The 22,045-nt window shown below is 53.8% G+C and overlaps 1 protein-coding gene across 5 annotated transcripts in view; it reads left to right on the forward strand.

The window, feature by feature from the left end:
• TESC (tescalcin) overlaps positions 1-22,045 on the forward strand; it is a 57,167-nt gene that overhangs the window by 31,790 nt on the left and 3,332 nt on the right. For 2 of the 5 annotated variants that reach the window (XM_088800991.1, XM_019753958.3), the window contains exons 3-6: positions 11,103-11,183; positions 16,512-16,651; positions 18,229-18,290; positions 18,389-18,496. In XM_088800991.1, the coding sequence (XP_088657117.1) occupies positions 11,103-11,183; positions 16,512-16,651; positions 18,229-18,290; positions 18,389-18,496 (391 nt within the window). Of the gene's footprint in view, positions 1-6,889; positions 10,920-11,102; positions 11,184-16,511; positions 16,723-18,228; positions 18,291-18,388; positions 18,497-22,045 lie in introns of those variants that run through there. The other 3 variants (XM_088800989.1, XM_088800990.1, XR_002139398.3) reach the window with 3 other exon arrangements.

Below are 22,045 nucleotides of genomic sequence, written 5' to 3' on the forward strand. Positions count from 1 at the left end.
TGTCAAAGCATCCATTTCCAGAGTTTAGGTTCTGGTGGTCTCAAGATTCTTGCAGCCTCCAGTCTCAAGGCAGATTTGAGACAATCAGAACTTAACACCTTTAATTCTGCTCATCTCACTGACTAAACCCATTGAAAGAAAGAGCAGAGCCCAGCAAAAGGTCAGCTGGCTTCTCATTGGCTCTGGTGGGGTCACATGACCGAGTCTGAGCCAATCCCCATGATGGGCTAGAAATGCAAATTGTTTTTCCCAGGGCTGTGAGGGATTGGGGCTTGGTCATGAGCCAAGAGCAAGGATGGGGGTGGAGTGGTGTCTCAGGGCAAGGCGGGCCTTCGGGGGCCGAGGTCCAAGGAGTGGGTGCAGGGTGGGAACACCTCAGCAGGGCACCTTGATGTCTAACCAGAGGTGACACCTTTGCATGCTGGATTTTGGAACATGAAGTGTCAAGGACATTATTCGTGCAGAAGTTCATGGGTGCTTGCTCTGTGCCAGGTGCTCAGTACCTGTTCTGGTGGGCCTCACCACCATGCAGCTCACAGTGGGGGATGTGCCAAGGCAGAGCCCACTTTCTCAAGGTAATTTTCTAGCACGCTGCATCCCCAGCCCCGTAACAAGCCGCCTGGGCTTCCCGCTCTTATGGGTCTATGGTCTATGGGTCTAGGCTGGTAAGCGGCTTCAGGTTCAAATTGCACATGTGTTTAATTTTCAGACTTGGGGGAAGCAGAAACAAAAACCCAGACTTGGGAAACAAGTCGTATTTGAATCTTCTGTATCGCGGGCTGTGTGACTGTGGATTAGTCGCTCCATTTCTCTGAGCTTGTCTCATCTGTCAAGTGTGTCTCAAGTGAGCATTAAAGACAAGCGGGTGTGTGTAGGACGATCCCGCCCTGAGCTGGGTTTGCTGGCATTTGGCAGACAGGCTGTCGTCATTCCACCCTTTCCTGAGGCCGTGAGGATCCACCTTGAGACGCCCAAGTATATTATTGCTGGGGTGGGAGAGGAGGTGGGGAGCACACATGCTGTGAGAAGAGGAGGCTGCGGTGCCATTGGAGGCCCCTCCCACTTTGAGGTTCTAGCATCTGAACCTCAAATTGTCTAGCAGCCCCCCAGGGGCTTTGCAAAGACTTACTGAAATGGTGTGCTCCATACGGATTCTTCCCAATTTTCGTAGTGTGCGCACGAATAACCCGGGAATCTTGCTAAAATGCAGGTTTGGCTTCAGTGGATCTGGGGTGGGGTCTGAGACTCTGCATTTCTAACAGTCACAGCTGCTGCAAGTTCCTTGACTGCACTGAGTCGAAAGGCACAGCGCCTGAAGTGTAGTGAGAGCTCAGCAAACGCTGCTTCGTTGAAGCTGTTCCCCACCAGCCAGGCTGAACGCCACCCTGGCCTCAGCCATCTGTCTGTCTGCTTTCCTCAAACCCCCTCCTGCCTTTTCACACATCAGTCTTGACTAAATCCAACACATCGGTTGGGTCTCAGCAGGAAAGTCTGTCCTGACCCCCCACCCCAGACCTGGTCAGCACCCCTGACAGGCTGTCAGGGCCCCTTTCCTTTTCCTCTGTCGCGGTGACAGCATGTGTCGTCATATCGGGTGCCTGACACATCTGTTTCTGCCTCCCCGACTGGACAGTGAATGCAAACGTGTGCATGGGTGACCTGGGAACCTTGTTAACATGCAGGTTTTGATTCAGTCTGGAGTGGGCCTTGGCACTCTGCATTCCTAACTGGTGTGAGTGGGTTCTGGTCAGGTTGGCCTCACCCAGCACCAAGGACGCCCAGTAGGCCTTCCAGGCATGGGTGGGTGGGGGCTGCACCCCCCCGCAGGTGTGCGGCGGCCCATTGCAGGCTCCTGCCTCCCCCTCCTCATGGCCAGGCCAGGGCTGGAGAATGGGAGCCGCTGGCTCTGCCCACCCACCCTGCACTCTGTCTGCCCCGTTCCTGCACACCCCCACCCCCACCCGGGACCGCCATAGGTATCCCCCTTTCCACACCTGCCCTCTCCAAGTCCTGAGTGTGTCTGTCTGGACCCAGTGAGCAGCTCCTGCTCCCCAGCCTTCAGGGGCTCCCCAGTGCCCTCAATGTTGTGTCCACGCTCCTTAGCTGGGACCCACCAAGTTCTTCAGATGCTCACCTCTTCGCTGAAATCTCAGTGTAGACATCACCTCTTCCAAGATACACCTCCTGCCCCCTGCACTCCCACAGCCTCCTCTGGGGGTACCCATCCCAACATCTACCCAGCCCCCCTTCCAGCCACCTCCCCTAAGAGACTCTTGGGCCCTGGGGGCAGGGCAGGAGCTAGGTCTTTTTCCCTGGCCCTAGTACTGAGTCGGGGGCTTGTAACTGAGTAGCTACTATGGGAATATTTGGGTGAATGAATGAATGAAGCAAAGGAGTGAGGAACAAGTGAGTATAATGACCAGAAAGTCCTTTATATCATCCAAAAAGCATGGGGTAGATGAGACCCATTACTAATAGTATTTCCTTCATTGGGTTTACACATTCCCAGTAAAAGAATTTATCTGGGGCCCCCGGCACGTAGGAACTGTCCACAAATGCAAGCTATTATTTGAGCATGTTTTGTGTGCTGCCCGGCTGGAGCGTGTTACTTCAGTCTTATAACACCCCACAGGAAGTAGTGGTAGGAACGCCTATTCTCCCCGTTTTGCAGACAGGAAAGGCTCAGAGAGGCCACCCAGCTGGCCTGGGTCACAGCTCATGAGTTGGAGGAGTTGGGATTTGAACCAGTGCTGAGATCCTGCTGTAAGGAAGCTGGGGCCATTGCCTTGACGTGCCAGTTAGCCTCAGTCTCCCCGCTTTGCCATCTGAGGACTCTGGGGAGGGGGTGTGTAGTTCCCATCAGTGCAGCCCCTGCTGGGAGGTTACTGTCAGCTGCACACTGTGACAGCCAGCTGAGGCCTGTAGGAAGGAGGTGGACTGACCACAGGTCTTATGCAAACAGGCCTGCAGGAAGGGCCTCCTCCCTGTCTCCCGGAACTGGTTTGCCTAATTCTAACCCGCCCTCTGGGGCCTCGAGAAGGGAGATGGGGCAGCTTTTTGGGCGCCCTGGGCTTTCCTGTCCATCCTCCCAGGGCAAAAGGAATGAGCAGCCGTGGACTGTGTTCTGGTCCCCAGTGCTGTTCCCCCTCTGCCAGGGGTTTCCTGAGTGACCCCAGGCCAGGCCTTCACTCTCTCTGATCACCGGTCACATCCATGGGGCCTGGATGTCATGCTGGGGTTTTAGAGCAGGAAATGGATTCATTTCTTTAGCGTTTGGAAGACTGTTGGTGGAAGCTGGCTGGGTTGTGGGGACGTTTGTCCCATAAGAAAGGTGTTGACTAGGGTCCCCCAGAGTGGCCCCCAGCACCCCAGTCTGTGAGCGGATGTGGGAAACAGTTCCCTTGCACCCTCCCTCTCAGAGGGGCAAGGTGCCTGAGAGCATATTAGGAGTTTTTTAATATCTCAAGTGCAGAAGGCCCTTGAAAGTGAGCCGCAGGCTTTGTACATAGTAAGATTTGTAAGTTGCATTTAAAAGCTTAACACAGAATTGGGATTCGGAATTTGTGACTTTTATAAATTGAAAATAGCTTTAAAAAAAATCTCACAGGGTGAAACCTGCCAAAACTGATTTTCATTTCAACCCGCTATTTCCCACCCTTGTTTCGTCAGGTGACCTCTCTTTCTGAGAATCTTGTAAGGGTGATCAGCGATGGGTTTCCCCTGAGGTCTTTAAAGACAGGGCCTCAGGGTCCCCTCTGCATGGGTTCCTTGTGGCCCAGCACCTGATTTTTAAAAAATTTCATAGTGCTGCATTCTTTTTCTTTAAGAGGGCCCCCCAAATTATATATGTTTCAGGGCCCCCAAAACCTGAATCCACCCTGACCACAAAGCGCTGAGTTCTGAGGTCTCTTGGGGGAATGCTTGAATAGACAAAGGCCATCTGACACATTTGCTGTGCACCTAACTATGCAGAGACTTCTGTCCGCAAAGGTTTTCCTTCTGGCAAGGGGGGCCCTCGGTACACAAACCCATGAAAAGATACTAACTGTGAAGAAAAGGCAAGAATGGCTTCTTGCACTTGTTCTTTCATTGGGCCCTTTAACTGGTGACTTAAAAAGAACGTTTTACTTCCTGATAGAGCCCTGGCAGGCTCACCCATGCCCAAAATTAGACGGTGGAATTCTTCAAACACAGAGATGCAGGCCGGGAGGAGGCCTGATTAGATAGGGCTACGTGTTACAGAAACATTTTTAGGCTCATCAAGCCACCCAGTATGGAGTGATTCCTGGGATAACACAACCACAGACATGCGTGCCTGGGAAGGAGAAAGAAGTGGTGTTCGTGGCTCATGGCCACCAAAGGGCAGAGCAGAGTTCAGACACGCCACCCCCAGTGCCCAGCAGAATGTCATCCCCCCAAGGCCTGTGTTGTGTCCCTCAGCACCTCCCATTGCTTTGTGGAGTCAGAGGTTAGCTCATGGCCGTGAGTATAATGGGAGCCCTAGCTGAGGGCTGACATGTGCCAGGCCCTGGGCTAAATGCGTGGTCTTGAGGTTCTCAGGACCCCTCTGAAGGTCACACCACTCCCCCACTTACATGAAGGTCTCACCGCAGAGCTGGCTGACAGACAAGCTGGAGCCCCAACCTGCTGCGATCATGACCCCAGTCGCCTTTTTCTCCAAATCCAGTCACTTGTTAACCCAGCCGCTTTGCTTTTCACCTGTCAAATGGCTGGAAACGTGCGGCTGTTTTTAGAAGGACTCACAACGGGAAGAGTTGAGGCCCTGCCTAGATCATCAGCCTGTTTCACTGTCAGTGTTCAATGCGTTCCAAGAGTTAACGAGTCCTCCCGTGAAAGCCTCGGCTCGAGTGATGCACATTTATTTAAGAAGAAAAACCTACAGTCGCTTGTAAAGCTGCCCAGGAAGCAGTGGGTGTGTGTGCGCTGTTAGGGCTGTCACACCTGCTCAGGAGGGTGTGGGGGCAGGTGGGCAAGGAGGCAGCAAGTCAGTTTGGTGTGAAAAGGTGCTAAGATGTCCCTGAAGCAGGAAGACGCTTTTTCAATGGTCTTAGATTTATTAGCAAGAACACACATACCATTTCTTTACAAAGATTCTTTCCCCAGAATTAAGCCTGGCTCAGTCGTTGCTTTTAAAAGCAGGCAGTAAGGGCCTTCCGCGGCAGGTTCTAGCTCTGATGTGGTGAGTGAAAGTGCGGCTCCCCTCCACCCCTTATGGGGGGGCTTCTGTTCTAGGGTTGTGTGTGTTTTGGGGTGTGGGGGGTGTGGAGCCAGAATGGTAACTAGCAGAGAAGCAAGTTCATTATATATCATGATAAAGAAACGGGCAGTGAGGGACCACCGTGGGGGGAAGGGCCTTGGACTAGGTGGTCAGTGAATATGCCTCTGAGGTGGGCACATTGGGCTGAGAGCAGAATGGAGAGAAGAAGCCGGGATGTGGAGAGGAGGGAAGGGAGCTCGAGGCAGAGGGGACCACAAGTGCACAGGCGGGAGAGGGGACCGAGCCTTGTCGGCCAGAGTGGTGACAGGACCACTGCAGAGTCGGGGGCAGATCACAGAGGGTTGTCTTGGCCGTAACAAGGACTTGAGATAAAATACTCCTTCATGGTTAGAGATGCCACCTGGATGTTAATTCCCAAACTCCTGCCTCGGCCAGGACATCACCTCTGAACTCCGGACTCGTAGCAACTGCCCAACCAGTTGATGTCCAGAAGGCATCTGCCACTTACTGTGTCCCCAAGTAAGCCGCTCATTGTCCTCCCAGATGTCCCATTAGGGTGGACTTCATCTCCTACTGGGGTTCTGGCAGGAGCCTGTGTCGGGGCCCCCTGCTTCTGTGCCCACCGCCCCTCCTATGGTATTGACACGGTAATGTCCCGGGATCCTGTTACAATGGCACTTCTCTGCTCAGAACGTTCTACCTCGCCAAGAAAAAGAAAGTCAGGGCCACCGATAGCACTGTGTGCCCACAGGTCCCTGTGTGAGGGGCCCGCTACCCCTCTGACCGTCTGCCCTTTGCTCCAGCCACGCGGATGTTCTTGTTCCCGCCTCAGAGCTCTAGCATACACTGTTCCATCTTTCTAGAATGCTTTTCCCTGCAGCAAAGTTTCCATTGGCACTGGGGGCTGGAGACTTCTGGGGGACAGGGGGGTGCAGTCATGTATGTGTGTGGGGTTCAGCAGCATCCCTGGCCTCCACCCACCAGACGCCAGCGGCACCCGCTCCCAGTATAACCACTCAAAATGCCTCTCGACATCACCGAGTGTCCTCCCGGGGTTGAGGACTCTGCTCACGGATCACCTTCATCACGAAGTCTTTCCTGACCACCCCATGGAGACTTTGAGCAGCTCCCTGCGGTCCCTTGTCCCGTCCCTGCTCAGCTGGCCTGCAGTGTGCTTGCCGCTGCCTGAGACACCTGTTCTCCATGTCTAGGACCCCAGGAGGGATATGTCTGTCCCGTTCGCTGCTGGAGCCAGCACCAGCGCAGTGCCGTGCATGTGGAAGGTGCTGGAATACTTGTCGCTGCCTCCGTCATAATTGAGCCCCCGGCTCAGGCATGAGCAGTTACGAGGAGAGGAGAACGTGTGTGAGGAGAGGAGTGGCAGGGAGGAACGCTGCCCCAGCTTTTGAAAGAGACATTTGCTGGGGGGTGGGGGAGCCGGGCTCTCTTGCCAGCGTCTTTTGTGCAGAAGCGTGTGGGTGGGAGAACCGTCTGGGGAGGTGAGGGAGGGCGTTCCTAGGACGGTGAAGCCAAGAAGCCAGTGCTTCTCAAACATTAACGAGCGCACAAATCCCCTGGGGATCGTGTTAAAAGGCGGGTTCAGAGGAAGCAGGTCTGGGCCCGGCCACGACTCTGCATTTCTCACCCAGGTAATGCTGCTGGTCCAGGGAACACACTTTGAGGAGCTCACCGTCGCCTGGGAAGACACATGCTGAATGAGACGCAGTCCCTCCTTCATGAGCCCCTATGGGGCCCCCGTGTCCCCACTGTTTAATATCCCACCACCCCGTGTGGGAAATATTAAAAGTGAACCAATGAGTGCAGGGGTGTCGGCCTGTGTTGCAAAGACCCCAGTGGCTTTCTCGGTGCTGCAGGGAGCCCTGGGCCAGCGGAGAGCGGGGAGGCTGCAGTTCTAGGCTGAGAATGTGTGGCCTCTGTGTCAACTCGGGCGTCAGGAGTCCCTGGTGGGGGTGGTCTGTCTGTGTGTGTGTGTGTGGCGGGGAGGGGGGCCAGCCCCAAGTCCAAAACCCGAAGAGAGAACTTTGCAGTTGAGCTGAACCTCGAAGCCGCTGGAAACCAACCCACACCGTGAGGCTTGAGGAAGAGCCCGGCCTGCCCTCTGTGGCTTTTTTTAGGCTTGTCCTTCCCTTGCAGGCCGGATGCTTGTCTAGCCCTCTTTCTGAGTCCCGGATGGGGCCTCTGGGGGCTGGGTGGGAGCAGATGCCCCACGAAGATCGCTGTCATGCTCTCGCTCTTTAAAACTACAACCAGAAGGAAGTAGCGAGTATGAGGAAGTGCCCGGGGCAGTCAGAACCGGATGCGAAACTCCTCTGCTGTGTGACTGTGGCGTCGTCCCCACACCTCTCTGGACCTCATTTTCTCGCCTGTACCCTGGGGATTGTGGGCACGTGTGGGCGATTAAACGTGGTAGGGCACTTGGCACAGCCGGGCACAGAGAAAGCCCTTGGGGTGTGAGAGGGAAACTGCGAAACCCCAGGGCTCCAGCTCCCTGGGGGAGGCGTGGAGGCTGTGTGCTTCTGGAGCCCTTGTGGGTGAACCTCCCTTGCTGGCCACCGAGCATCCGCTCTGGCCTGACAGCAGTCACCTGTTCCCATGGCTCAGATACCTTCCGCTGAGCAGGTCTAACCAGCCCAGTGGCACCTGAGGGGCAGGTGGGGAGGAAAGAAAATAAGACCGAAACCAACTTTTATGGAATGTTGAACTGTGGCTAGCCTTTCCCAGGCTCTGGACGCAAGGCCTGAGCCCAACTTCTTGGGAAGGGAGGTTGGCAAATAATTAGGAGGGTTCCTGATGACCAGCCGGCCGGTCCTGATGCTCATGCTGTTGCCACGGTTTCCACGTGCCCCCTAAGTCACTTGGTATCATTCTTAGCAGTAGGAGATTTCTCCACCTCCCTGCCTCGGTTTCCCCATCTTTATGATGGAGATAAATTCCTACCTTATAGGATAATAATGTAAAGCTCTTAGAACAGGACCTGACAGCTTGGGCATACATAGAGGGTTACAGCTATTATTATTATTTTAAAATCGAGAGTTCACAGTCAGGCAGTATGCTAAGTATTTTACGGGCATTTATCTCATTGAATCATCCCATTAACCCCGTGATATTATCTGGGTATTCCCACTATCCCCATTTTGAAGGTGAGAAATCCAGAGACGAGGCTGTGGCTCACCCAAGTGCCTGGTCATGGGCAGAGCTTAACCAGCCCCAAGTGTGCTTGACTTCATATCCCTTTCGATATGAGAGGTGCTAGTTTTGCACCTAATTCACAGAGGAGGAAACTGAGGCTGGGAAAGGGTTAACAGGAGCCACGACTCCTTGGCCAAAGAAACCCAGAGAGGGCTTGAGGTCTCATGCGCTAACTAAGCACATGCACTAACTGTAGCAGCCAGTCGCATCCTTTCTGTTCTCCCAACATTCCCTCTCAAGCTCCACTTGGCGCCTTTAACTTCACTGGTTCCCGTCCAGGGCGCCCGGGCATTCTGTTTCCTCCTGTGTTATGAGGAGAAAGCGGGGGGATGGCTGGGCCGGGCTAGTGCAGTGGGGAGAATGCCAGGCCCAGAGAAAAGTGACAGGTGACAGTGAGATGGTCTTGTACAGACTGAACACACCAGGACCCCACACCTAGACCATTCTCGGACCCCAAGACCCCGTCACGCTCCCTCCTAGTCCCCGTCCCCTAGGAGAATTAGCCATTATCCCAACTCTAAGCTTTTGGAGTGTCATCGGTTTTTGTCATCAGTTAAATGTCATCGGTTTTTGTTTTTCCCATAAATGGAGTCATCATGCAGGGGTTTTCTTTGTTTTGTTTTTCAAAGATTTTAGGGAACTATTTTGACAGCTTTAGTGAGATGTCATTCACATATTATACTATTCACCCATTTAAAGGATACAGTCAATCCTAGAACATTTTTGTCACCACCCCTAAAAGAAACGCTTTATTTATTAGCCATCAGCCCCAGTCCCTGGCAACCACCAGTCTGCTTTCTGTCTCTATGAAGTTCCCTGTGGACATTGCGTATAAGCTGAGTCATAGAATATGTGTTCATAGAATATGTGACTTTCGGTGCCCTGCTTTCAGTTAGCCTGATGTTTTCCAAGTGCCTCTGTGCTGTGGCACGTGTCCGTACTGCGTTCCTCTTTATGGCCGAGTAATATTCGATCACTTCAGGCCAACTGTTCTGAGTGTGCCCCCTTCTTCAGAACTGGGCTCTCATGAATCTAAAATGTGGGGGTCCACTGACTCGGGCTCCTGAGTTTTGCCAGGGCCGAAAGCAAGCCAAGCTGAGAGTGCTGGGTAAGAGAGAGCCCGGAAGAAACACAGGAGGCAGAGAACACAGGTTGTCCAGGCCTGGGGCTGGGTCCTCTCTGTAAGGTGGAGGCAGGATAGCAGCCAGCCCTGTGTTTATGGAACCCATCAACTCCAACAGGGCTGAATTCTCTGTGTATGTGCCACTTCCTCCCTCCCAGCATAGATTTCTTCTAGTTCTGAGTCCTGACTCTGAGGCATATCCCACCCCTGGACATTCTTGTTTAAAGTAGCTGATATCCTTCTACTTCCCTGCCTGGGCGTGCCTCCATGTTCCCCGCGATTACCGGCCTGTGCCCTGGGTCTCTTCCAAGGCCACTGCCCATAGAAGTCCACAGAGCAGAAGAAAAAAGTAAGCAGGAAGCAGATTCTGAGAACAAAGGACGGCCTTATGTGGGAAGGTCAGGTAGGTGAGAGACTTACCTGCCTCTATGCCAGCAAATCCATAGCCTCAAGGCCCCATGAACACCTGTGCCCAGAGAGTTTGATTCATGCTTTCCTGTCCCAAGTCAGCACCTTTATCAATTATTTTTAACAGCTTTGCTGAAATAAAATTCACACAGCCTTCAGCTCACCCATTAAAATGTATAATTCAGTGGCGTTTAGTATTTCCACAAAGTTAAGCATCCAGCACCAGGCAATTTGTAGACATTTTCATCATCCCCCAAAGAAACCCATATCCTAAGCTATCACTCCCCATCACTCCCAACCCTCCCAGCCCCCTGTAACCACTAATCTACTTTCAGTCTCTATGGGTTTCCCTATTCTGGACACGTCACATAAATGAAATCATCCTATGTAGCCTTTTGTGTCTGGCTTCTTTCACGTAGTATCAGGTTTTCAAGTTTCATCTGTGTTGCAGAATTTATCCATATTTCATTCCTTTTTATGGATGAACCATATACCATTGTATGGGTAGACTCCATTTTATTTATCTGTTTATCAGTTGACAGACATCTGGGGTGTTTTCATTTTATGGCAGTTATGAATAATGGTGCTATGGACGTTCACGCACACGTTTTCATATAGACATACGTTTTCATTTCTCTTGGGTATTCACCTAGGAGTCGAGTCGCCGAGTCACATGGTAACTACATTTCACCCGTTGAAGACCTGCCAGACTGTTTCCCAAATCTCCAAGCCAGCAACCTGCTGCTCTGATTCTACAATGGCCAAAGCAAGGTTTTCCTACCTGGGCGCTCCGATGGGCCTCAGTGGTCTTTGACCCCTTGTAATGGGATGCAATTGTTGTGTCCTTGCATTTTCCTGCAGGTGAATGTCCAGGACATTTATCAGATTCCCCGAAGCATCTTTGAGCCTCCAAACCTCCCTGCTCCTTCCAGTCCAAAGGTTAGAGGAGTAGGCAGATCAAGGCAGCCGATTCCAGTCGGGTCTCTAAACTCTGAACTCTTCTCGTGGGGCCTGCTAGGGATACAAAAATAAGAATACAGCCCGATAAGTGGTGAAGGTGCCATCTGACATCTGCTTTCTTTTCTCCCCCTTTTCCTGGTGCTTCTCCTTCCTGGAACCCAGCAAGGAGAACTTCAACAATGTCCCGGACCTGGAGCTCAATCCCATCCGATCCAAAATCATCCGTGCCTTCTTCGACAACAGGTGGGTCCTTGTCCTGGAGCCGTCTGATGACCGTTGACTTTGTCCTTCTGGGAGCATTTTGCCCTTGTAATTTCTCACAACCACTTTGTGCTCAGAACACCCCCTCGAGCTGATGCAGAGAAGAGGAGGGGGTTGTGCTGGGTAGGAGTTATGAGCACAGATTTGGGTCAGACAGGTCTGATTTCGTAGCTGGGTGTTTTGGGCAGCTCACTCAATCCCTCTAGGCCTTTGTATCAGTTAGCTGTGGCTGCGTAACAAATGATCGCAAAACTTTGCAGTTTAAAACAATGATTATTATCTCACTGTTTCTGTAGATCAGGGATCTGGGTGCAAACTATTTGGGTTCTCGGGCTCAGGGTCAGCTGGGGCTGCAGTCATCTGAAGGCTCGACTAGGGGAAGCTGTGCCTCCAAGCTCACTCATGTGGCTGTTGGCAGATGGCATCTCAGGGACCTCCCCATGGGGCTACTCACACATGGCAGCTGCTGGCTTCCCTCAGGGTGAGATGTCTGAATGAGAGAGAGGAAGAGAGATTGGGCAGTGAAGATGGAAGCCACTGTCTTTTGTAACCTACTCTCACGAGGGATATCCCATCACTTCTGCTGTGTTCTCTTCATTAGAAGTGAGCTACTAGGTCACCCCACTCTTGAAAAGGGGACTGAGCAGAAGCGAGATGACCAGGAGGCAGGGTTCCTTGGGGGCCATCTTGGAGGCTGCTTCTGTGTCCTTATCTACTCAATGGAGGTAATAACAGCCTCTGCCTCGTGGGGTGGCTGTGAGGGTACACTGAGATGATACGTACGGAAGCACTAGGTTAGCTATCATTATGCTCATCTCCCTGGCTTACAGACAGGGAAACTGAGGCACAGAGTGGTGGTGCACTTTGGCCAGTGCCCCAGAGCTAGGCTCAGACTAGAGCTCATGCCACCAAATGTCCAGGGTTGTTGGAGTTGAAAGACTCATGTGACCGGAAGAGACACTGAGTCTGAGGTTCTGTCAGGCGGCAGGGGTGGGTACGCCCTCCCCAGGCCTGACACCCTATATCTGCAGAGATCGCTGACACACAGGGAGAACGGGCAGAAAGAGGAAGGAAGGGAGTGGGACCGTGATGGCCATAAGATGGGTGAGGACTTCCCTGACCCGTTTCAAGTTGTGTGAGCCTGCACTACTTGACCATGATTGTGCCAGGGATGGGGGGGCTGGTGCGAGGCGCTGAGCCTTCCTGACCCTCAACTATTCATAGGATGGGCATGGAGTCCCCAGGCTGACCCAGAGGATGCAGAGTCCTGCGGGGCCTGTAGGGGAGACCTGAGGAGAGAGTGGCCAAGAGTTAACTAGGCAAAGCAGGGAGAGAAGGTGCTCAAGAGAATAGAACTGCACGTGCAAAGGCCCAGAGGTACAGCCAGTATAAGTGGCAGAGAGGAGGCCCGGCTGGAGCACAGAGAGGCCGGGCATGGTGAGAGGTGTGGGGAGGGCAGGGCTGCGTCACTCCACCCCTAGGCCAGCAAGAGGGGTCTTGACTTCAACCAGGCAGCAGCAGTGGGGGCACTGATGGGTTTTAAGGTGCGGTGTAGAGTGTGAATCAGGTTTGTGTGACGTCACTCTGGCTGCCAGACGGTTGTAGGGGACAGAGGCCCGGGGGGTGTGGGGGGTGTTGCGGTTCCCCAGGCTGGAGGCAGGGCTGCTGAGTGGAGGTGGAGAACAGTGGGTGGCTTTGAGACACCTGGGGAGGTGAGAGAGCCAGTACCCCAGCAATCTTCCTGGCAAATGGTCACGTTCGCCAAAGGCAGAAGGTATGAAGTCACACAGTCAGTGGTGAAGATGGGAGAAGAATTCCGCACCCCCCCACCCTTACCTCCTTTTTAATCCTGGTTCTTCCTGAGGTACCCTCTTTGCTGGGCAGTGGGCCAGTGCAGGAGGGGAGAGAAGGTAGGTGCCAGGGTGGGAGACACGGCCCTTGGTGTGGAGCTGACATAGGCTGTTGGGGACAAGAGTTGGAGGCATCACAAGAAGAAGGTCGAGAGTGACCAGAGCCTGGGACGCGCCTGATGTGAGAAGCATGTGTGTGTCTGTGTGTGGATGGCGTGTTTCCAAAAGGCTCCTTGCAGACATGGTCACTTGTAAAATTGGCCAGGCCTCGGGGTCCCAGCCTTCTGTGGGGCGCCTCCCACCGTACTAGGTAAATTGAGGAGAGGACGATGGCCCCCGGGCCCTCAAACCCTCTTCCCCGGGGCCTGTGGGAGCCTCCTGGGCAGAGAGGCCTTGGCAGGCCTGGTTCTTGGGCCCTCACACTCCTTGTGAGGGAGTGTGGTTAGACTGGACAGAGGCATGAGGGAACTCCTGGGATGGATGAGAAATGTCCTGTATCCTGACTAGGGGTGGCTGCCACAGGCGCACACATCTGTCCAAACTCAAGATGTGTGCCTTTCAGTATATGTAATTACTTCTTTAAAAGAAAAAAAAGTCTGGCCTAGGTCACTTGGCTGTCAGCTGTCACCTGTGGGAACCGTGTTTTCAGCTCTCAGGAGGGGGTGCAGGTGTCTGCTAGGTGGCTCTCCACGAGTGCTGCCTCTGCTAACGGGACAGGGCGTGGGAAAAGGGGCTGGAGCTGAAACCTGCCTCTGGTGCAGGTCAAGAAGGCATGACTTTGGGGACCAGGAGAGAAGAGGAAGATCCCCAGAGAAGATTGGAGGAAGACGGGGTGTCCTGGGGGGTAGGGAGTCGAGGGGACCCCAGTCTGTAGCAAGGGCAGCTCATGTGGCTGTTAGAAGGAATTGGGATGATGAGCAGGACACAGAGGGCAGTGGCCAGGTAGGGGGTGGCGAGAGCCTCCCCGTCTGGGGGTCCTGGGACCTCAGCCTTGGCTGCTACTTAGAGAAAGTGGGTGTGGAGAAAATGAGGCATGGGCTAACTCGCAGGCAGCCTGGAAGTCACTGAGGAGGGGAGGATTAAGGAAAGCCCCCCCCATGGTCTGGACACAGAACACCTTGGGGGGCTGTAGCTAAGGGCCTGCACCTCCTGTATGCCCTTCACAGCTGGTCCTGGGAGTTCTGACAAGGAGGCAAGGGAGGCCCTCTGAGGGGTGCTGGAGGCTTTCAAGAAATACCAGTCTCAGCCTTGCTTCCCCAGCCCCTCCGGGAACAGGACAGGGAGCCCCGGAGCTTGTCTCGGAGGCAATTTGAGCAGCGTCTGTCCCCATGTCCAGGAGCTCCATGCCTTCCTCACAGGATCATGGGAAAGTTAAGGACGAGACAGTATTGTGCTAAGTTGGCATCTTTGCAAACACAGTTGAGAGCTGCCCTGTTCTTGAGCGGGGTTGCAGATTTGAATGGAGCCCCCATTCTTCCATCCACTGACCCTGGCCTTGGGTGCCCCACTTAGGAAATAGGAGTGGAGAGCAGGTGGGTCTGGCTGCAGGTGCTGGGTCTGGGTTTCCTCAGCTTATGCACTCTCGTTGCCTTTAGAGACTATGATGTTCATCTGTGTGGACCTCCCAGGGGCACTAGGAGGGGAAGGGACCCCCTCCCCAGAATCGGGTCCTGATGGCGAAGGTGCCTGGGTCTCGACCTTCTCTGAGAAGGACACACAGCCCGCCAGCCCCAGGCCAACCCCGTTTTCCCTGGAGCTAATCTTATGCCCTGCAGCTTTAGCCACTTGGGAAGGATGAGTGAGCCAACCTCACTCAATAAGTGCCTGCAAGGGGCCCGATAATTCCAGGGGCTATTTTTATGCCCTGTCCATTTGCTCTGTACCCCTGAGATTATTAAGAATCCATCGGGAGGAGCAGTGGGAAGCTTGATAAAAGATTTAAGGGGAGAATTAGAAAAAGGCTCAAAGACTGGGCTTCCTGAGTCTGGGGGGAAGATCTCATGTCCTCTCTCAGATTTGTAGGTTCACGATCCACCGTCCCTATTCCAGGCTTAGAATCCACCTCTTTCTGGAAAATCTCCTGGAATGGAATATTGGGAGTAGTGAGATCTGTGAAGCGTGAAGTGCACTCTTCGGGGGTAGTTGGTATCAAAGAGAGTAGATGCGCCCTAAAGACAGAACTGCATAGTCTTTTAAACAGAGGGACATTCATGACCTGGGTGGGACCCAAGTAAATATTAAGTGCTAACCCTAAACGATGAGTCATCCCGGGCCAGCTGGAGAACTGCCCCTTTGCAAGGACGCGTGAGGGTGGGGCACCCTCAGCCTGTCAGCCTGATGGCAACCCGGCCCTTTGCCATCAGACTGAGGTGTTCGAAGCCAGTCAGTGATGAGGGTTTGGCGGCAGTGGGTCAGGAGGCTTTGTTGGGGTGGGGTCATCTCCAAGCTGTTGTCTCAACACCTATCCTGTGCCAGGACTCGCCAGGCGTGTTCCTCTTGCACGTTTGCTGAGCACCCACTGTGTGACCCAGCGTTAACACGAGCCCTTTCTTGCCCCTTCAGAAAAGCACACAGATAGGGACAACCTCAAACCTGCCCTGATGTGGTGAAAAAAAAAACCAAAACACATAAAAAACCTGAAATCATTGATGGACTTCACACTTGGGTCGTAAACAAACAGATTACTCAGAGCTGCTTGCTGCTGTTCACAGCACTAGAGTGTCAAACAGCTGGTAGAGAGCAAGAGTCGGCAAGCTTTTTCTGTAAAAGGGCCAGAGAATAAATATTTTAGGCTATGCGGGTCACGTGGTCTCTGTCACAACTGCTCGACTCAGCCTTTGTAGCAGCAGGAAAGCCGCCACAGATGATACGTAAATGAGTGGGCGTGGCTGTGTGCCAATAAAACTTTAATTACGGACTCTGAAATGTGAATTTCATGTAATTGGCACTTATCATGAAATGCTGTTATTCTTTTGGGGTTTTTTCCCCCCCAAAATATTTTTCAACCATTTAAAAACAAAAATAGGTGGCAGGCGGGATATGTGTGGCCCATGGGCTGCAGTTTGCCGACCCCAATCTAAAGAAAAGGGTCAGGAGATGGACCTCAGTGATTTACTAGATTGCGTGGTACCTCAGTTTCCCCATGTATGAGTGCCCACCTCTGTGCATCGTCCCACACACCCAGGCAGCCCTGCATCCCAGCCCTCACCGACGGCTGGGCAGTGGTCTGTGTCCCCCCAACCCTGGGGCGGTGAGCTCTGGGAGGGCGACCAGGGGCTGGGCTGAACTTCTGGGGTCCCCGGTGTCCCCAAGAGCTGGTCATTGTGGAACAGAACCCAAGGCTAGCACAGCCATTGTGGGCAAATTGTGTGTCCAGAAGGGCTGAGTTCTCTGAGCTGTTGGCAGTGAAAGGAGGAGATCCAGGTAACACATTTCCAACACCCCCTCTCTGCTCCCAAAGGAACCTGCGCAAGGGGCCCAGCGGCCTGGCCGACGAGATCAACTTCGAGGACTTCCTGACCATCATGGCCTACTTCCAGCCCATCGACATCACCATGGACGAGGAGCAGGTCCAGCTGTGCCGCCGAGAGAAGCTGCGATGTGCGTTCCCCTGCCCGTTTGGCAGCTGGAGGGTGGGGAGGGCCGAGGACACCAGCCCCATCCCTTGGGAGGTCAGTCCCAGTGACACCCCTTGCGCAGGTCGCCGTGGGCGTCTCTCTCCTCCAGTGTCGTCCCATGGGGGCCTCCTCAGGGACACCCCTTAGCAGTTAGTGGTTTTCTGGGAATGGCAGGGGGCTGTGGGCAATGTGAAAAGTACAAGGCCCTGGCTTCATACATCTGGCTTCTGGGCAAAGCAGCTGTGCGACCTTGAACCGGAATGTGAGGGGACTGGTTGTGAACCCAGGGCTGGCTCCCAGGCTCGATGAGATGACACAGGCAGAGTCCTTGGCACACAGGAGGTGTTTCCTGAAAGCGTGTTTCTTCCTTCGTCCACGAGCTGCTGCGGGGCCCTGGGGGACCTGTCCCGGTAGAGCCTCCTCCTGCCTCTGGTCCGTGGAGTGCGCTTGGCTGAGACCCAGGCCGGCCAGGGTGGCCGGCATCCCATCTCCCTTACCCTGGACTTTCCCATGACTGCTGACTTCCCTCTCTACCCCACCCCGAGGCAGACTGGTCAGCAGGAGAATGGAAACAGGAGGGCTGGGCTGCATTTAGCTCTGGACTGGGTACGTGAGGGCTGGTGGGAACTGCCCCAGCTGGGTGTCCCAAGGCCTCCAGACCAAGGGAGGGCCAGGTCTGGGGTCGTGGGAGCCGTGGAATCAGTCAGACTCAGGTCCAAACCCCTGGTTTCCTCTCCCTTAACAAGGTGGCTATGAGCAACGCCTTAACTTCTCCGAGTTTTGACAGCCTAGTCTGAGAAATGGGCTCACAGGGTCGTGTGAGGCTGAGAGGAAAGGATGTTTGCTGCACTTTGCACAGTGCAGGGCCTCTGGTCAGTGCTGGACAATTCCAGGGCAGGGGACTTCGTGAGCCTGAGGCTCCCTGAGGCCGAGCCGAGGGGCAGACAGGATGCTTCTGCTGGCGGTGAGGTACTGGTGATGGCAACAAAGGAACAAAGTGGATGTCACCAAGAGTGGAATGACCTGAGGAGGTGCTAACGTCCCTCATGCCCGTTAGGGACAGCTTAGATCAGCCAGGGTGCTAGGATACAGGCAGTGGGGCTCAGGACCTGCCACAGGGCCAAGACGACAGCCACCCTGTGGGGTCCATCAGGAACAATACTGTGAAATAACACTGACTTAGCGTCATGGCAACAATACTGTCACATCATCCATGTTTGCAGTGTGCCAGGCATTCTGGGCCCTTACCCACCAGCTGTCACTTGCGGATCCCATACCGTACCGTGTAGAGGACGTGTTGTTATTCCCATTTTATAGATGGTAAAACTGAGGCTCAGAGAAGTTAGGTCATTGGCCCAAGGTCACCTACCAGGAAGTGGTCTGTCTGCCCCATGGCCTTTGCCTGTGACCCCTGTGGTTTTGGCTTTTAGGTTTCACTGTTGGGGGTCTTTTGCTCAGTTTGAGATAGATTTCCGTGTGGGGAAGGTTGGGGGGCCAGGGGGACCCAGGCTCCCCTTCCACCTCTCTGACTGAGCCCCTCTCCCCATTGCCGTCCCCCAGTTCTGTTCCACATGTATGACTCGGACAGCGATGGCCGCATCACCCTGGAAGAATATCGAAATGTAAAGTATGCTCCTCGCCCGGCCAGGGCTCCTGGCGCCTCCCCGCCCTGCGGCCCAGATGGAGGCCCACGATCACCTTGTCTCTGCCCCGCTGGCAGGTGGTGGAGGAGCTGCTCTCTGGAAACCCACACATTGAGAAGGAGTCGGCTCGCACCATCGCCGACGGGGCCATGATGGAGGCAGCCAGCGTCTGCGTGGGGCAGATGGTGAGCGCCCTCCTGGGGGATCCCAGAACCCTACCATCTACCTCCCCTGCTGACTTGGTCATAGTCTGTCTCTGGAAGGCCTGACAGGACAGACCACAGCTGTCCTGCTCGCCACTGTCACCGGGCCTGGCACAGAGCACTGCTCAGACACCCTCACTGCTTTCCTGACCTGCGTAGACACTGCCGGAAATCCCAACCCCTGGGGAACGGTGCCAGGCAGGGCAGGCCAGGCTTTGGGGCCTATAGACCAGGTGTGTAGCCTCCTGGGCCCACGGGCAGCACCTGGCACTGTGGCAGACCTGGTCAGCGTACGGCACGGGCTCACTTTACTTATTAATGAGTAACTCGGAGGGGATTTGTGACCTCAAGGCCAGGGTTGGCAGGGAGCTCTGCTTTGGGCTACCTGGTCTGGGGTCCTGAGGAGGTAAGGTGGGGCGGTGCACGTGGATGAAACAGAGGAGAAGGGCTCAGCTTTCAGAGCTTGCAGGCTGTGGAGGGGTGATCCCCCCTCACTCCTCGGCTGCCCCAGAAGAGGCACTTTGGAAGATGACCACTGTTGCTCAGGCCGAGCAGGGGTAGAGCTGGGATGGGGGAGAAAGGCAGGTGGGACCACTTGGGCATGAGCACAAGTGCTGGACACATCGTGAGGCTTGTCAGGGTCACGCTGGTGTAGAAACGGCCGGTCATCTCAGAACTGCTGGGCTGGCCCGGCCTGTGATGAACCTGGGTACGTTAGAGCGGGGTTTCTCCACCTGGCACTACTGACAGGTGGGGCCAGAGAGCTGTCAGGTGGGGGGGGGTGCATCCTGGACACTGGAGGGTGTGGAGCGGCATCCCTGGCCTCCCCCACTAGATGCCAGCCGCACCTCCCAGGTGGCAACAACCAAAAATGTTTCCAGACGTCAGAGGGGAGGGGCAGAATCATCCCCAGTGAAGAACCGCTGAACTAGAGGGTCGGAAATAAATGCTAAGTGGTAACTGGCACTTTGACCGTCTAAGCCAGGGGTGTCCAAACTTTTTTCAACGTTTTTTTACCAAGGGCCATATGCGGTAAAATACACAAACAGCCGGGCCACTCACTCGAGGTGAAGTACTATTGCCTCACCTGGTTTATTTAAGTAAACTAAATAAATTTTTGGAATTTGCTGTGGGCCAATTAACAATGGATCGCAGGCCGCAGTTTGGACACCCCTGGCCTAAGCAGTCAGTCACCAGCAGTGTTCGCTGTTGTTGGGCGTGTGGAGGTACCTGCGGGTCCTCCCCGGAGGCTCCAGGCAGGCCAGGCGTCCCCATGTGCTTGCTCCTCTTGTGGGGTGATCGTGCACGCACTATACCACCGTGTGTCCCCGAAAATAAGACCTAACCAGACCCTCAGCTCTAATGCGTCTTTTGGAGCAAAAATTAATATAAGACCTGGTCTTATTTTAATATTATATAACACCGGGTATAATAATATAATATAATGTAATATAATTTATAATATAATTAATATATAAGACCGGGTCTTATATAATACAATATATATAAGACCCAGTCTTATAGTAAAATAAGACCAGGCCTTATATTAATTTTTGCTCCAAAAGACGCATTAGAGCTGATGGTCCAGCTAGGTCTTATTTTCGGGGAAACACGGTAGGTATCTCACATACATCACTTTATAGATTTTTAGCCTGGTTTTACTGGTGGGGAAACCGAGGCTGAGAGATGGAAACACTTTTCTGGAGTTCAAGGATGGTGATTTTTACTCTGCTTGATGGACACCTTCTTGTAGGGTGGGGTCCAGGCCGGTAAGCCCTTGACACAGTGACTCTGAGCCCCCAGGGACCTATGGCAGGCATGGGACCGTCTCAGGGGACTTTGTCCCCTGAGGGTTTGGGGTGCACCCCCCTGAGGCTGTCCTCTCTTCTTTGCTCCTGTGTATCGAAAGTACACCTCGATTCCTTTGGGTTCACCACAGCCTGCGTGGAGGGGTGGTTTTTTGCTGGAACTTGCCATTTATGGCCCAAGCCTGTCACCAGGGGTCATGGCAGGCCGGGGCCTGCCCCTAGGGGTGGAGACTGGGGTCATTTTCTGGCCTGCATTTTATCTGTGTGCTTCTTGAGCCCAGGAGGAGGTTGCTGGCTTTGGTGAAACCACCCCACTCAGCAAATTAACTATTGCAGAAAAGGGCTGGTGACCTCGGTGGGGAGCGCAGGGATCCCTGCCGGTTGTTGAGCCAAATTCCCATTTGATTTAATTACACTCGCCTTCTTTAAATTGCTCCCCGTCCCACTCCAGTTTCAATTGGCCACAGTTTTCTTAATTTGCTGTAGTAAAATTGTTGGCAGCTGGCAGCTGCTGAGCTGCATAAATTCTGCTCAGCCTCAGAAGTGGAGGCATTTCAGAGCCGATGCCGGCTTCCCGGCTGGATGTCCCGAGCGGCTTTACTTATGGATCCTCTGTGTGCTCTTAACATATTTTCTCGTGTTGTCCTCGGCCCAAGAAACAGATGATCTCTGTGCACACACAGGCGAGAGGTGAGGGGCAGCCACGTCAGTTCAATACCACCTGGACTCTGAGGACGCTAAACATTTCTCCCCGTGCCACCCACAGACAAAGGATCCATCACCCCTCCCCCCGTTTAATGGACTTCCAAAGCCAGTTATCGATTGGGGCAATGATTTCTTTCTAGAGTACTCTGGAAGGTCTTTGGCTTGAGGTGGGGACGGCTTGGCTGGGGTATCAGCCTGGGGTGCTTCCCTGAACCCCTCTGCCTTCCTTCCTTAAACCGGGCACCCATCCTCCAGCCTGAGCTCGGGCCAGTGGAGCTTTGTCTGTAATTATCTCTCCTTGTTGCCCTGGGAACCTGGGGTTGTCCGCAGGGAGAGGGCCTCCCCTTCTCCGGGTACCCACGGGCCGGCAGGGCAGGGGGCCTTAGGAACAGGGCTGGCCCAGGTATCTGAGAACTGATTGCATTTATAAAGTTTAAAAATATTGATTGATTTGTGTTCTGTATTTAAAAAAAAAAAAGTAGCAAAAGGAAACCACAGCGGGTGGAGAATCCTGTCATGCACTTGGTGGGAGTTCTGCTACTCCAGCTGGACAAGCAGCCTCGTCTCTGTGCCCCTCAGTGGCCGTCCCTGTAAACCAGGTGTAAGAACAGGGCCCAGGCGGGAGGCTGTTGTGGGGTCCATCAGTCAGTGGTAACGTCAATAATATTTGTGAAAAAAAAAAAAAAAATTTGTGAGGCCCTGGGGACAGTGCCTGGCACGCAGCAAACGCCTCAAGAGTGCCTGCTGTTGCTTCCTTAAAGACATGTTGGGACAACTTCCAGGGAGGTACAGAGAGAGGTGTCTTTCTTTGCCCCTCCCCCACCCGCCCCAGTCCTGCTCCCTAAAGGGAACCACCCTTGATGGAGTATTCCCTCCCCCGCCCCCGATAAATTGTTTTTCAAAGACATGTACATATACCAGTGTATACCTGCGTGTCTTTTATTTTTGATTTCCATGAAATGGAGTTGAACTGCCGTGGCTTTTCCTCTTCTCCGAGCTCACCCCCCACGTCCACGCG

Source organism: Rhinolophus sinicus, chromosome 9 (genome assembly GCF_057876585.1).
Source record: "Rhinolophus sinicus isolate RSI-liver-muscle chromosome 9, RSI-T2T, whole genome shotgun sequence".
In the NCBI taxonomy this organism is placed as follows: domain Eukaryota; kingdom Metazoa; phylum Chordata; class Mammalia; order Chiroptera; family Rhinolophidae; genus Rhinolophus; species Rhinolophus sinicus.